This window comes from Perna viridis, chromosome 11 (genome assembly GCF_037379345.1).
Source record: "Perna viridis isolate PV_CMFRI_1.1 ecotype Kerala chromosome 11, ASM3737934v1, whole genome shotgun sequence".
Taxonomy (NCBI): domain Eukaryota; kingdom Metazoa; phylum Mollusca; class Bivalvia; order Mytilida; family Mytilidae; genus Perna; species Perna viridis.
This window is the reverse complement of record NC_142455.1, coordinates 1,819,569-1,835,055: the sequence shown is the minus strand read 5'-3', so window position 1 is coordinate 1,835,055 and position 15,487 is coordinate 1,819,569. Positions and strand designations below refer to the sequence as shown.

General features: G+C 33.8%; 1 protein-coding gene across 4 annotated transcripts in view; it reads right to left on the bottom strand.

Moving 5' to 3' along the window:
* Positions 1–285: 285 nt before the first annotated feature.
* The window catches only part of LOC148602276 (voltage-gated inwardly rectifying potassium channel KCNH6-like), a 127,905-nt gene continuing 112,703 nt past the window's right edge, over positions 286–15,487 (bottom strand). For 3 of the 4 annotated variants that reach the window (XM_088553900.1, XM_088553901.1, XM_088553903.1), the window contains 10 exons: positions 15,251–15,450; positions 14,495–14,582; positions 13,754–13,918; positions 12,186–12,379; positions 11,128–11,230; positions 10,071–10,316; positions 8,886–9,010; positions 7,690–7,886; positions 5,731–5,968; positions 286–3,848 (listed from right to left, as the gene is read on the bottom strand). In XM_088553900.1, coding sequence (XP_088410026.1) covers positions 2,694–3,848; positions 5,731–5,968; positions 7,690–7,886; positions 8,886–9,010; positions 10,071–10,316; positions 11,128–11,230; positions 12,186–12,379; positions 13,754–13,918; positions 14,495–14,582; positions 15,251–15,450 — 2,711 coding nt within the window. In that variant the 3' untranslated portion in view covers positions 286–2,693. Of the gene's footprint in view, positions 3,849–5,726; positions 5,969–7,689; positions 7,887–8,885; positions 9,011–10,070; positions 10,317–11,127; positions 11,231–12,185; positions 12,380–13,753; positions 13,919–14,494; positions 14,583–15,250; positions 15,451–15,487 lie in introns of all 4 variants that reach the window. The other variant, XM_088553904.1, reaches the window with a different exon arrangement.

Here is a 15,487-nt window from a genome sequence, read left to right as displayed (position 1 = left end):
TTGCAGAATTTCTATTAAAACCAGGATATTCTGAAAAAAAAACAAACAAACAAAAAAACAACCCAACAATTATCTGACTATAGACTTAATATTTCTATTTGATCTATCGAAGTACGAAAAATTGAAAACTGAAACACTGTAAAGGATGACCAGTACTGTGTAGCAAGTAACTTTCTCAAATTAATGTGCTAATTTTAGCGGTCTGTCAAAAACACAAAAATAATTTCCGTGAAATATTTACTCTGGTCTTTAATAATTTGTACAGTATTCAAAGAAAAACAACTCTACCAAAACATTTTTATTAACAAACCATCACTCCATACACACACTACTAATAACTCCGGGTAAGACCTTACATAACAAAGTGTGCATTGTACAGTACATTGCACTATGTGTACGTAACGTAGCATGAACTGTACAAAACATTGTACAATGTGTACAAAATGAAGCATGGGCTGTACAAAACATGGTTCAATGTGTGCATAATGTATCCTAGACTGTACAAACAATATACAATGTGTAAATAATGTATCATTAACTGTACAAAACATTGTACAGTATTTACATAAAATAGCATGAATTGTACAAACATTTTACAATGTGTAAATAACGTATCACGGACCCTACAAAACATTCTCCAAAAAGTATATAATGTAGCATGTACTGTACAAAACAGTGTACAGAGTGTACATTATGTACATTTTATCATGTAGCATGTACTGTACAAGAATGTACAATGTGTACATTAAGTTGCATGGACTGTACAAAACATTGTACAATGTATATATAACATATCATGAACTCGATAAAAGATTGCACAATATGTACATAATATGAAAGGTTATAACAAATATCATGAACTGGACAAATAATAATACAATGTGCACAGATCATTGTGCAATGTGTACATAACATTTTCGTCATTTATACATTAACTATAGTGATCACTGTACAATAGAAGAGAACGAATAAATACACAGTCATAATCTAGTTCACTAATATTTATACAAAACAATAAACACAATAAATTACATAAGAACTGTAAACAATTATGTACAAATCAACAAGTGTTAGGTATGGGTCTGTCTAAAAATCAGGCAGGGGGTGTTTCATCATATCTCAAGATAATCAATGAAAATTGTTATGTTCTAAAACAACTCTTTCTGCCTTCATTTCATTTGATCTTCTATATATCATGAATCAATTTTTGACTGGTTAAAGTATAACAAACCTGGAGGGAAATTCTGCCTGTACTTTGCGTCTGCCTGGTTTTAAGACAGAGCTGTACTCAGTGTTAATATTGTCATAATTCAGTTTTATTTTTTTCACATACAGTAAAGGTATGGGGAAAACTTCCCATTCTATGGTAAATGGGAAAATGGGGAATTGGGATAGTGTAAGGGGGGGGATAAGGATTTTGAATTGGGAGGATGGAGATATAAGTTTTTAAAGTATGAATTTATATGTAAAGTATATCCAATTAACTGAAAATAGCATTTTAAAACATGCAACTCAAATTGATAATGTAAATATTTGATAGAGAAAATTTCAATAGGGATTCTATGGAGTTGGGGATTTATATATGGGGATTGACGATTTATCTATGGGATTTGGGAAATTCTCTATAAGGAATGGGGATGGGGTGGATGGGGAATGTGGGATGGTTAATGGCGCAAATGAGAAGTTTATACCATTCAAGGGATGTATCTTGTATGTTTGCAACTACAATAAATGACGTTATATGTTTACTCAAATTCAATGTCCTAATTGAGTGTAACGTTAAATACATTCTAGTTCATAAAAATCCTTGGTGTGCATTACAGGATGACGAGGAGCCAATACAAACAGAAATTGCTACCATTAACAGTCCCTATAAAATTAAAGTGCAATATAAACATGTGAATTCAATGCATATAACTTTAAAACAATGAATGCTTTTACTCAACAATGTTTTGTTGATGTGCAGAACTAATCAAACAAAACAGTATACACAGTGTCATATACTTGTAAAAATAAATAAATTCAGTGGTGTAGGAGGAGTAACAGATAATATCCCCGTATTCATAAATGAAAACGTCCATGTTTTGCTACAGTTTAATCCTGAAATTCATCCGAATCAAAATCTTAAATAGGAGTTGAACAATAGGAACATGTAGTTAATATTCTGTGAAAGTTTCATTCAACTCTTTGGTGTAGGAGGAGAAATAAATAAGAGATGTGTACCCCTGTATAATGAAGAAGGACAGACGGACGGATGGAAGAACACCCCTATCACTATACACCTCCCCCCATCATTTTGCAAGGAGTGGGGGGTTATAAAAATCAATCATACCTCATATTTATACCTGACCTAGAATGCGATAAATTGCACAACTACATTATTCTTTCAGCATCAAATTGAATTTGACAGATAAAAAGTACAAGTTTATAAAAACCAGTATCCATGCAAACTCTCACTCAGGAATGATGTGTCAAGTATAAACAATTAATTAACACACAGGCAGAGACTCAAGATATTTTGGAAAGGGGGTTCTATTTGCTCAATGTTTGAATAAACATTGCACAAAAGAAACAATGCTTCCCAGCAAAAAGGAGATACAGACTACTTTTTACCCATTTTTGTCAATTGGTTCCAACAAAACTGGAACAAAAGTTTCCATATCCCCCCCTTCTGACAAATAAACACAACCATGCTATACTATGGTATGATGTTTGATATCAGTCAAAAGAATGTTACTGTTTTCTGGTGTCTCTGAATTCTGCTGAGTATGATCTGTTGAATGATTTAAAACATTGGGAGAGCAGGTGCTTTCTGGTGCTTCAGAGTCTGGCCGACTGTTTGAACACGAGGCAGTTTCTGACAAACTTTGTTTGTTAGCTATTGACGGTGATTCAGTAATATTATTTGTCAATGAAGTCACATGATCTGAATTGCTATTTAAAGGTAAACTGTATGTGCAAGTATTTGTAGATAGAATATTGGTATCTTTAAAATCTGTATTAAGGGAGTCAATATCAGGAAGAGAGTGGCACAAAGACTTCTCAGCGGGCAAAGAGAAACTGTTGTCATCTGTACCCGTTGTTGTGAGATCGCTCTTGTAATTAGTTGGCGAAGTGAGATTGCTGTTATCTGCAGCTAGGGATGTAAGATTACTACTGTAAGTATTCGATGAAGTAAAGTTGCTGCTATCAGCAACAGGTGATGTAAGATTACTACTGTAAGTATTTGACGAAGTAAGATTGCTGCTATCAGCAACAAAGGATGTAAGATTACTACTGTAATTAGTTGGCGAAGTAAGATTGCTGCTATCTGCATTGATGCACTCTCCCACATTGGAAGAGAGGTTGTTAAAGTGCCCAGTTGGTGAATGGTGATTGCTACAACCTGAAGAAGGTGACGAAAGATTGCTGCTAAAAGTTACTGGGGAGCTTAGACTACACATGTTTCCAGCCGGTGATATAAGATTGCTGCTATATGTTACAGGGGAGTTTAGACTACACATGTTTCCAGCCGGTGATATAAGATTGCTGCTATCTGAGGTTGGTGAAATAACATTGCTGCCATCTCTAGCTGGTGCAGCAACGTTGCATTTTCCTGTGAGATTGGTATTTACTATCTGGCCTGCTGGTGAAACATTGCTACAAGCATTTGGGCAAAGTATTTTAAAATTGCCCATATGTTTATTACTTTGATTGTGAATCATATTTGTAGATAAAACATTAAGATCATTAGCATGGCCAATCCAGCCCGTTTCCAGCTCTCCATGCTTAGAGAATGGTTGCTGCCCCTGCGATTCTGGAGCCGACCTAGATCTTAGTTCCCATGGTGATGTAGCAGACTGATCATCCTACAAAAATCAAAATGAAAATAAATGATATTGAATGCTCAATATTCTATATGTAAATTGATTGATTGATTATGGTTTATCATCCTATGGTAGATATTTGCATTTCAAATACTGACAAATGGAATAGACTTTGTACTAGTCTGACAAGCTCATCAAGATTTTCATTCTGAAAGAAGCAACAGCCCACAGGTAGTCACATCTCCAGTTTTCAAAACTTACTCACAGGCCCGATATACATTTTTCAGATATTTGTATACAGTGACTGTTGGTCTGTAGTAGTTAATTTTACATGCCCACCTCCACGTTGACAAGCTTTGGGCTTCGAACTACTGCTTAACCATGAAGACTGCCACTCTGAAACATTATTCTCTAAACCAACCAGCCATCACTCAATTTTCTTAAATACCATGAGATAAGAAGGGAAACAGTGACGACCAACTTGAAACCTTTGGTATAACTTGGCCAGGAATCTAATCCCACACTCGAGGTGAGCCCGCTACTCTGAGATCATTAAGGTGGTTCTGTTCACATTTAAAAAATTATTTATACAATGAATAGTAAAACCGGTGTAAATCAAAGCCTGAATAATCCAAAAACCTGTCTAAACCAAAGCCTGAATTATCCAAAAACCTGTCTAAACCAAAGCTTGAATTATTCAAAGCAACTGACTAACCAAAAGCCTGAATAATCCAAAAACTGTCTAAACCAAAGCCTGAATAATAAAAAAAACCTGTCTAAACCAAAGCCTGAATAATCCAAAACAACTGTCTAAACCAAAGCCTGAATAATCAAAAGCAACTGTCTAAACCAAAGTCTGAATAATCCACAGCAACTGTCTAAACCAAAGCCTGAACTATCCAAAGCAACTGTCTAAACCAAAGCCTGAATAATCCAAAGCAACTGTCTAAAACCAAAGCCTGAATAAGCCAAAAAACTGTCAAAAAGAAAGTCTGAATAATCCAAAAAAAACTGTTGAATCCAGACATTTCTTACATGAATTTTATTTTCAATGTATTTTAAACACCTGTTTAAACTAAACAAGTCTAAAAGCAGCTTGGTTTTGACATGTACTATATTTGTTAGAAAAAGCTATTCCAAAAAACTTGTAACTCTTCTTCAGAACCTTATCTCAAATAAGAAGGTATGTCAATACCTGCAAAAATATACAGTGAAATCTGTCTAAACCAAATCCCTTTTTGACAGTAAATATTGTTCACTTTAGACAGGTGTTGGTTTAACCAGGTTCAAAATACAATGAAACTGATGTGAAGGGTGATAAAAAAGTGACTGATTTCGACAGGATTTCAGATTATTCATGGTTTCGTTTACTCAAGTTTCATTGTACTATGGTATCAAAGTCACAAAGGTGTGCCTCCTTGTCCAGATAGTCACTTCCATTTGTACCTGGTAATGCCGTAACTCAAGTACCTGCAGACAAAGCTTACTATAACATCATTTACTTTACTATTAAAATTTACTTAAAACTTAAAAAAGAACAGTACTTAACCTTACAATTTGTTAAAGCCTAGGTTTTCCTTAACATGTATGTTGTATTGGATTGTCTTGTTTTCAAGTAATTTATAAAATACAACCTGTTAATATCCAACCCCCTTTTGAACAGTAGAATTTGTTAAATTAAGACACGTGTTTTGTTTGCCCAGGTTCAAAATACATTCAAATTTATATAAAAAAAATCAAAAAGTGTCTGGTTTAGGCAGGTTTTGGGTTTATACAGGGTATAAAATATGTATCACTGTATAACACTTATTTAACATTTGTCTAAAATTTGTAACAATAGTTTTTGAGTTGACAGCAAACTTTATAAATAAGGCACAATATATATCATGTATATAAAAAGAAGAGAAAATGAACACTTACATACCAATCTCTCCTGGTACCCTAGTTGAGCAGCATCAGTGGACAGGGAACCAGGACTTGATACAGTGTCGTCATCAAACTCACTAATTTGGTTATAGTCTGGAGGTGGAGGAAGGTTGCCATCTGGAGGTGATTCCTGGGTATCTGAGTTGATGGCATTTGATGGACCTAACTGTGTTCGTAAAATATTCAGGATCATTGATATATCTGAGCACATCTTTTTCTCGAGTCTACTGAGTTGTCTAAAATTAGATTAGTACAATCTGATTAAAGGAACAAATCACAAGAGTTAAACTTCCTTCATGTTAGTTTTTCACAATATTTTTTTCGTGGACACAAACACAGCTAAAATTAAGTATCAGTCTTTGCAAGAATCATGCTAATTCTGTAATGTGTGATACACCCCCAAGAAGGTTACACATTTTTATTTTTGTTATTAAGTTGCTTTATAGGTCTATATGATGAAACGTATAATTATTCATTCCAATCTGTCAGCTCTTAGAAGATAATTCAAATTGAAAATCCAATGGTTTCTACTGTATTTTAGTGTCATTAACAAAGTTATCTCCCTTAATTTTGAATTCTAGAGTACATTCTATACAACTTATATCATTTATTAACACAGCTTCTATGAAAATCCACATGTTACTTTCTGTTACCTTAAGCATTTTAAACAAAATATCAAAAATAAAAAAATGTAGGCTTTTAAACCATGTATCACATTTTTCATGATTCTTAGCTGGAGTGCTACTAAAAAAGTGCCACATACAATAACCATGATAATCATTTGATAATGAAATACTTTTCTGTCTAAGAATCAGGCAAAATGTGTATAAGGTGTGGTATATGAACAAAAAATGCAGAGGTCTTATTGCATTATCCAAGTATTTATACCTAATAACCTCCAGAAATAACCATCAAAGTGTTTGTAAAATTTGCATTTGTAAGATATTGATAGGTCAAATTTTGTTGAAATGCACTATAGAAAAATGGTGGGAAAATTTTCCTGTACTTTTTCCCTATATAAGCATGCAGCCAAAAATATCTAAGTCACAGATGCTCCATGATAAATCTAAATAGATTTTTTGTTGTTTTCTTTATGTATTGAATATATTCAAGTAAAAAAAAAAAACAAATTGAGAATTATGATGTGCCAGCCATTGCCTGATTCTTACACAAAACAGTATTTAAGATACCTGTATGATAGTCATACCATTATTATATCGTTTTCAAATGTAAATATTAGCCTGTTAAATATAAACGTATGTTTGTGAAAAACATATGATTATCTGATGAAAATATGATTATGATATGTATACAGAAACATATATTAATCAAATCTGATTAGTTTGCATCACTTTGTTTATAAACACATAAAGCAGATCTTTTTGTATAAGAAACATTGTATACTTTTTATATTATTGACATTATTCATCACGTTTGTCTTATTTGACCTATTCATTTTTTGCTGTGAATGAATATTTTATATATATTCGCAACAGAAAGTTTAATAATAAAAAAAACCTATAAATTATTATCCCAAATAATTTAACAGTATACCCAATGTATTTTGGGAACATGAAAATTACATTATAACCAATTTATACAAGAAAAAACACAAAATTTTCAACCCATAAAAAAAAAAGATATTAATGGAACATTAAGTGATACTGTGCCAAAAATAGGTAAAATGTTCAAAAATAGATTAGCTCAAAATTATGCTGAAAATTAATCGTAACCTGTGTTTTGTATTAGTTAACAACTGCGCTCAATTTATCATCTGGAAACTGCCTCCAGGAAATAGAAGGTCAGGTGGACAGGCAAATTTTCAGAGAATATCACATAATACCTTGCCACTTTTGTGGTGGGGTATAAAAAACATTCACAGAAAACAATAGTAAAAACAACTTTAAATATACCGCAAGCTTTACAGTTTTTCATGTTTTGTAGTCAAAAGTCTTACCTAGTTAATTCATCTAATCGTTTCTCCACATCTTGAGGGCTTGTATGTCCCTCAGAAGTTTGAAACACCTCTGACACAGGAATGAACTGTTGACCTCCCTGACAGTCTTCAAACTGAGAGTGTGTAGAGGGACTGGACACTGGTAGTGTCATGGAGGAGGTTGACTTTGGCACACTTGAACTAGAGGTTACCCTCCTCTGAAAAATTTGAATATAACTATTTGTCTTGAACATATACATGTACCAAATGTAGACAAAACACATTGACAACTTCCTAAAGCAGATAACTAAACTCCATGTATATAATTATTTCATCTTGAACTTGACATGCCTTTCCCACAAAGTTCAAGACTTGTCTTCTTGGATTTTTAATTATATTTAGTTTCTTTTATTTTCACTTAATTATTGTTCATATCCTCTTAACTATTTTGACTACAGATCTTAACTATTTCAACGGGTGGCAATTTTATGCTACTCGTTAATATTGTTAAAATATACCAAAAATAATTAACCGAAATGGAAGCAGGAGGTTTACTGCACAATAAAACCAAGTTTATACCTGTATCAAATCAGGATCATTGTGGTGGTAGTCAACTTTCCAGTTTATATATCTTGATATTGTCACTTGATATGCAAACTTTATTTTTGACCATTTCATAGGGTTTAACAGTTCTGTAATTCTGTTATTACCCTTCTTCATATATATATAATATAGCATAAAATTTAAATGGAGCATCCTAAATTAAAGATATTATTAAATTATCTGACTATATTATCTATAAATAAAGACACTGTTAATACTTTAATGTCTGCAACTTAAGTGATTTTTGTGCCCTAGAATGTGAGCCTTAAGGACTTTTATGCCTGAGAACTTGAACTTTGGGACTTTCCTGCCTGATAATCAGAACTTGCCTGAGAATCCCAGCTTTAGGGACTTGCATGCCTGAGAATACAAACTTAAGTGTCATTTATGCCTTGGAATCTGAACTTTAAGGACTTATATGACTGAGAATCTAAACTTTGCTTGAGTATCCCAATGTTAGGAATATTTATGCTTTAGAATCAAAATTTTAAGGGCTTTCAAGCTTAGGAATCTGAATTTGCCTGAGAATCTGAGCTATGCAAACTTTCCTACCTGAGAATCTGAGCTATGCAAACTTTCCTATCTGAGAATCTGAGCTATGCAAACTTTCCTACCTGAGAGTCTGAACTTTGACTGTGCTCCTGAAGTAGAGGTGTAGCATCTTGATCTGTTTGTTTACCCTGGTGTTCATACCTCCCTGTCACAGCATTCACTAAACTATTAACATTGGCCAAAGCACCTGAAAAAAATATTGAAACGTAATTGAAATCGAATCTTAAGGCAATTCATAAAACCTGCCTTTCAAAATTACACGACTTATTTTCATGACTGGTATATACATTTTTGTATTCATGAACGTTCCTGCAGAAATAGCTTACTATAACATTGTTTTCTGTACTTACAACTCATTAATTGATTAATGTTGAAAAAATTTAATTGATTGGTTTTTGAAAAAAAAGGTGAAAGAATATATGAAATATATCTGAGTATTTGTTGTTTTAGGAAACATTAGATGAAAGCACCATCAAATACTTAATCTAAATCAGACTGAAGAAAAAAAATGCAATGAACAAATTATCAAAATGTGAGAGAATGGAATCAAAATAGAGAAAAAAAACTGACTAAACTATATTATTTTACAAAATGCTGCATTTTCTGTTTTCTGTTTGTTTTTGTTTTTGTTTTGGTTAATTATATTCACTATTTAATAATTGACACACGTCAAGGAACTGGATTATTGTTACTACATTATTACTGGATTATACTCACTTGCAATCTGGCAGAGCAAGGCATGCTTACCCTTCCTTTAGCTTCTGATATCACTCCTGGTTTTTTGTGGGAGTTCTAGTGCTTTAGTTTTTAGTGTTAAGTCTTGTATCTTCAGTTTTTATGTGTAATCATTTTCATTAAGTTTGCTACATTATGTATTATTCAGTGTTTTTGGATCTTGACGTCTTTGAGTCATACCACTACTGACGCTTCTGTATTTTTATTGCTGATGTCTTTTGGCAGTGTAAAACAAACTTAAGAAGATTTTATCAAGGTTTGGTGAAGACGTTTCACTACATCAAAGTTGAGGTCAACTGTATGTATATAAGAATAATCAAGGGAACCAAGGTTATAGCGGTAATCAAAAGAATGTAATCCAGGGACAAAGAGCAGACATGGAAAACAGACATACACAACAAAGAACATGAAGTAACGAAAATCATACATACAAAGTAACAAAAGGCAATGAGCAACTCGGACTCCACTAAAAACTGGGAGCATGGATCAGGTGCACCGGTAGGGTAACTTACCCACAATAGAGGAACCAAAGCCAGAAGGTCTTTTTCTCTCTTCTTTACTTTCAAAATCATCAAATTTCACAGGAATAATATCTTGTCCTGCTTTGGCAGGAGAAAACTCGAGGATTCCTACTCCACTCTCACGAATGTCTTCTTCACTAGAGTCAAATGACATAGACATCGTTGGACCATCCTCGTGGCTCATGTGTCGACGTAACCTCTTTGCTCGAGACGGTCGGAATTTATATTCTGGTTCATCTGAAAGATTGTTGAAGAATATAATATATCTTAGGGTAAAAAATAATAAGAAGAAGTGAAAATTGGAAAATGGCAAAAACAACAAAAATTGGTACCTTTCAAATAACAAGATATTGGTAAGAAATCCCCCCACTCCACTATTCTGTAAAGTTAAGTTTGGTAAACAGGAAGAAGATATGCATGTAAACTGGAAAAGAGACACCCTGTACAAGTCTCCTGTAAAAGAGACACACTGTACAAGTCTTCCGTAAAAGAGACACACTGTACAAGTGTCCTGTAAAAGAGACATGCTGTATAAGTCTCCTGTAAAAGAGATACACTGTACAAGTCTCCCATAAAAAAGAGACACACTGTACAAGTCTCTTGTAAAAGCAATATACTAAATATAAAAGCATTTCCTCCAACTGAAGACCAAGAAATCTATTATGAAAATTTAAATTATTCAGCACCTAAAATTTACTGTGTCATACTGTAAATGGGAAGTAGATAAGTGAGGAACCTCAAAAAGGGAAATATGTTGCAAGCTATCATGCAAGAAGGACAAACAAGATCATTGCAATATATCCCCGCTTATTATATTCAATATATCTAAGCTTTCACTCCAATAGACGCTAAAAATCTAATACAGAAAATTGAAATGGATGGACAGAGCAACTAGATGACTGAAATATTCCCCTACTCTAATGAGTAGGAATATAATATCCCCTCCAAAATACCTTTTGTATCGCTTTACATGTACTTTCCGTTGATTTAACTAATAATTTTTTTAATCAATGAACTCAACAAATCAAAGCATTGAAGCACTGAATACCTTGAGATCCTGAAGATGAATGGAAAGACTTATTTGCTCTTCGTTGACGAAGTGTTGATCTGTGTTGATTCTGTTCATGACTAGTTCTAACTACTAATTCTTCCTGTAGGTAAAACAAAATACATCAAACACACCTGCTTTCCCCTTCCAAAATATCAATGAAAAATTTAGAATCTCCCACATCAAAATGTAAGATCTGTGGGAGGTGTTTGGTGAAAATTATTATGCTTCCTGTGAAAAAAAAACTGTGTAATTGAATTTTTACATAAAAAATTGATTGATGTAAAAAACTCCTAAATTACACTGTGTCAATTGGGGAGATATATTCAACATGGACTGTTCCAAATGTTAACAGGTATACATAAATTTAATTAAATTAACAATTTTGTTGATAGACATTACCATGACTATGATTTAAGTTGAAATAATATGGTGTAGGCATGTATATTGCCTATAGAAGCGAGCACTGAGAGATTCAACATTTCTAACTTTACCAGCAGTTCAACCTTTATCCTTCTGAGATTTAGTGGATCTAATTCAGAATGTGTACAAAGTCCGTAAATATAGCAGTTCTCCACGGAATATTTTACACATAACCTGAGAAGTAAACAAATGCACACAGATTTCAAATATGATTGCCTTTTCTATCTTAGAAAGGCTACGCTTCAATTGACAAATACAGTCAGGGGTATATCTTTTCCAAGGCATGTTATATTATTGAGCAGTAAGTGGAACAGCGAAAACAGATGCGTTAGTACACCTGTAAGTGTGTGTGCAACCTGTCCCAAACTATTCCATGAATGTTACATGAAGCAGGAAAACAATACAGCAGTACATTGAAAATGACTGTATATTTTCAATGATAAAAATTAACAATCACAGGGATTGCTATTTTCCCATACACACTCAAAGCTGTTGAGCTCACAATGTGCTTGATATAAGCTGAATGTAATTTTCCAATAATCCTTTACTATGATTTTAACCTTACACTAAGATGGTAAGGGGTATCCTACAACGCATTTTACTGAACGACAGGCATAAAAAAAATTTACACTTACATCTCGTAGGTCAAATGTCACCTCTAAATTCTTTATGAACAGTTCAGCAAACTCTGGATACATATCAAGGATTTCGAGTATATCATCTCGATGAATTTTATGCAGGTCACAGTAGGTCAAGGCACGTACATTGCAACTTGATTTCCCAACGGTTTTATGTTGACATATATTTTCTCCAAATACATCATCTTTTCCTGAAATAACAAGACTATTATTACGTCTTGGCCCGAATAACTCTCATATATTTGTTTGCATATAATTACATAAACATTAAGCAAGTTGAAAAATTAAAGTGTGGCTTAAAAATTACCTAAAAATAACCTAACTTCTGAGAGTAAATGCTGCTGAAAAAGTAGCTATTAGTTCAAAAACTACAATGTCACATTTAATATAAGTCAAATGGAGGTTGTGTGTTTACATGGGCAACTAGATTGATTTAGTGATTGATTGATTGTGGTTTAACGTCCCAAAGTAGATTTTCATTCATTTCAGAATGAGAACATTTGACCAATCAAACAGACCCTGTTTTGTATTAATCAAACATCCTATATTGGATCTTTATTTTGCTAGCTCACAGCAGAAAAAGATGTAAGAAGGCATGCCCACCCACTCATTCATTATTCTGTCACCAAACCAACCAGTCATCACTCTGTTATCTAGATACTGCAAAGAAGCAGTGGCTACAAATTTTTTTTGGTCTGATTTGGCAAGGGATCTGACCTACATGTATAACCTCCAAGATTCGACACTAGTACACTATCTGCAGACAGGAAGGCATGGCATCCCACTCAAACACATTATTTTTGACAGCAAGCTGACCATTTGTCACTCTTTCCCCTAAATACTGCTTGTTTGGAAGAAAAGCAGTGACTACTAATTTCTTTGATCTGATTAGGCTGGGGATCCAACAACAACCTCCAAGACATGAAGCTGCAGATCCAACCAACAACCTTCAAGATTTGAGGCTGGGGATCCAACCAACAACCTCTAAGACTTGAGGCTGGAGATTCAACCAACAATCTCCAAGACTTGAGGCTGGGGATCCAACCAACAACCTCCAAGACTTGAGGCTTCCAGACTGTCTTGAGACAACAAATGTGGTTGTGTTATAACTAGATTACAATTTCTTCTGGCCCTTTTTGAGTTGGATTGACCCATGTAAGTTGAGGTCACACACGCTCATCAAAAATGATTCTTTTAATCAATGAAACGTCTTGAAAATGGCAGCTTCATAGACATATCCAAAACATAGCCAAGAAAAAATTTAACATCACTATAAACCATGTTTCTCTAGGAGAAGCAAACAAATTCTATTTGTCTCAGAGAAAAAACAGGTAATTAGACTCGTTGCGGATCACAGATCGAGTTGTCTTTCACTTGTTAGAGAAATTTGATCTTGGTCTTTTTACTCGTTTGGGTACACTCCACTTGTGAAGTAGACTTGGGTACACTCCACTTGTCAAGTAGACTTGGGTACACTCCACTTGTCAAGTAGACTTGAATTGTTTAACTAATGAAAGATAACATGATCTTTGATCTTCACTTATGTAAGAAGCAATTCATCTTACCTAAAATAGCTACTACTATATCTTCACGTAGAATTTCTATGGATCCTCTCGATATAAAATACAATGCTGTTAAGACGTCTCCCCGATGGACGAGTGTATCCCCAGGGGGAACATGGGTTGTCTTAAACTTCATTGACAATGCCCTAAGGCATCCAGGACTGGCCCCTGTAAATTATAAAGGATTAAGGTACAGGTTGACCTATGAGTCATGCAAAAGTTGATAATCTCAAATTCATGTAGAACAATTTCCCAAAGTCCACCCCCCTTTTCCCACCAAAATCAAATAACTGAAGTCTTCTTTAATTCATCTGTGACATATACATGTTTTTAGCAATATACTGACTATCACAAAAATTATCAGAAGCCTTTGAAAAGTTCCTTACATTTAGCATTGTTTTTTAAGGTATAAAAACAGTTTAATAAAAACATAGAAAGTTATCACATTCCAAACAATACATTGATCCTAAATTTTCATGAAAAACAGAAAAAATAATTTTATGAGGTGTTATAATTTTTGGGAAATCATAAGGCAAAAACATATTTTTTGTTCAATTGTCTTAAACAAAATTGGGGTGGGTGTGAATATTTTTTCCCATCCTTAATTTGAGAAAATATGGGTTCTGCCCTCTTTCCCCCTGATGGACAGTCCTGCCTATTTAATTTCTTGAAAATTTCTATAGTGCCTTTTTATTCCAAATATATTTCCAGCACCGCCATTAGATCTAGTGGAAGTTGCCTTACCTTTAAATGCTGTACAGTTACTTATTAAGTTTTTATTTAAATGTAAACAAATGTCTGCCTGCAAACATTCTGGAAAACTCTTCAAAACCTGAAAAATAAAACTCTAGTTTGATTAATCTAGTTAGAGGAAAAATTAAGTAAACAGACTGAACAGGTAGGTGCAAATAACTCCTATAAAGTTCAGTGGATTATAAATTCATGGTGATATGCACAAGTACATATTATGTCCTAACTACCTTCAAGGTTTCATGAAATTTGGTAGAGTAGTTTTGGAGAAGTTGCACTTACAAAAATGTGACAGACAGAAAGAAGGACAGACAGACTGACAGACAGGGAAAAACAAGACATAACTATAATTTACATGGTCATATTGCACTTGAGAATAAATCTGCAAATCTGCATTTGGCATCAATAAGTAATCAGGTAAGTAGGAACTTGTAGAATATGTTTCATTATCCAGTAAACTTGATCATTTTTTTTTCCTTCACCCAAAAGTGATGTTTGAAGGTTTTTTCCCAACTTTTCCATCTCATAACAAAATTTGGAAAAGCAAAGTGAGGTTCATACCACCTATGTCCAAAGTAATTCTGAATTTTTGGGCCATTTGACAGTCTTATTGACTCTACTCCTTTGCAAGTAATGTTTTCATGCAAAGCAGGAGAAAATACACTTAAAGAAGATTTACTTCAAGTATAGACTTACAGGTGTATGTGACACAAACACGGTACATTCTCACATGACCTTTGACCTCCTTACCATATTCATATCAATCCCATTGGTGTATGACCAAGCATGCTGAAAGTACTCCTCAAGTCTTTGTCGAAGAGGGTTTGGAATTTGATGAAAGCGGATAAATTCTTTAATACGAATCATTTGTATATGGTATCTAGATGTACCAGAATATAGTCGCTGAATGATTGCAGAAACATTACCAAAGATACTGGCATACATCAGAGCTGAAAATAGAATAGAAACATTACCAAAGATACTCAC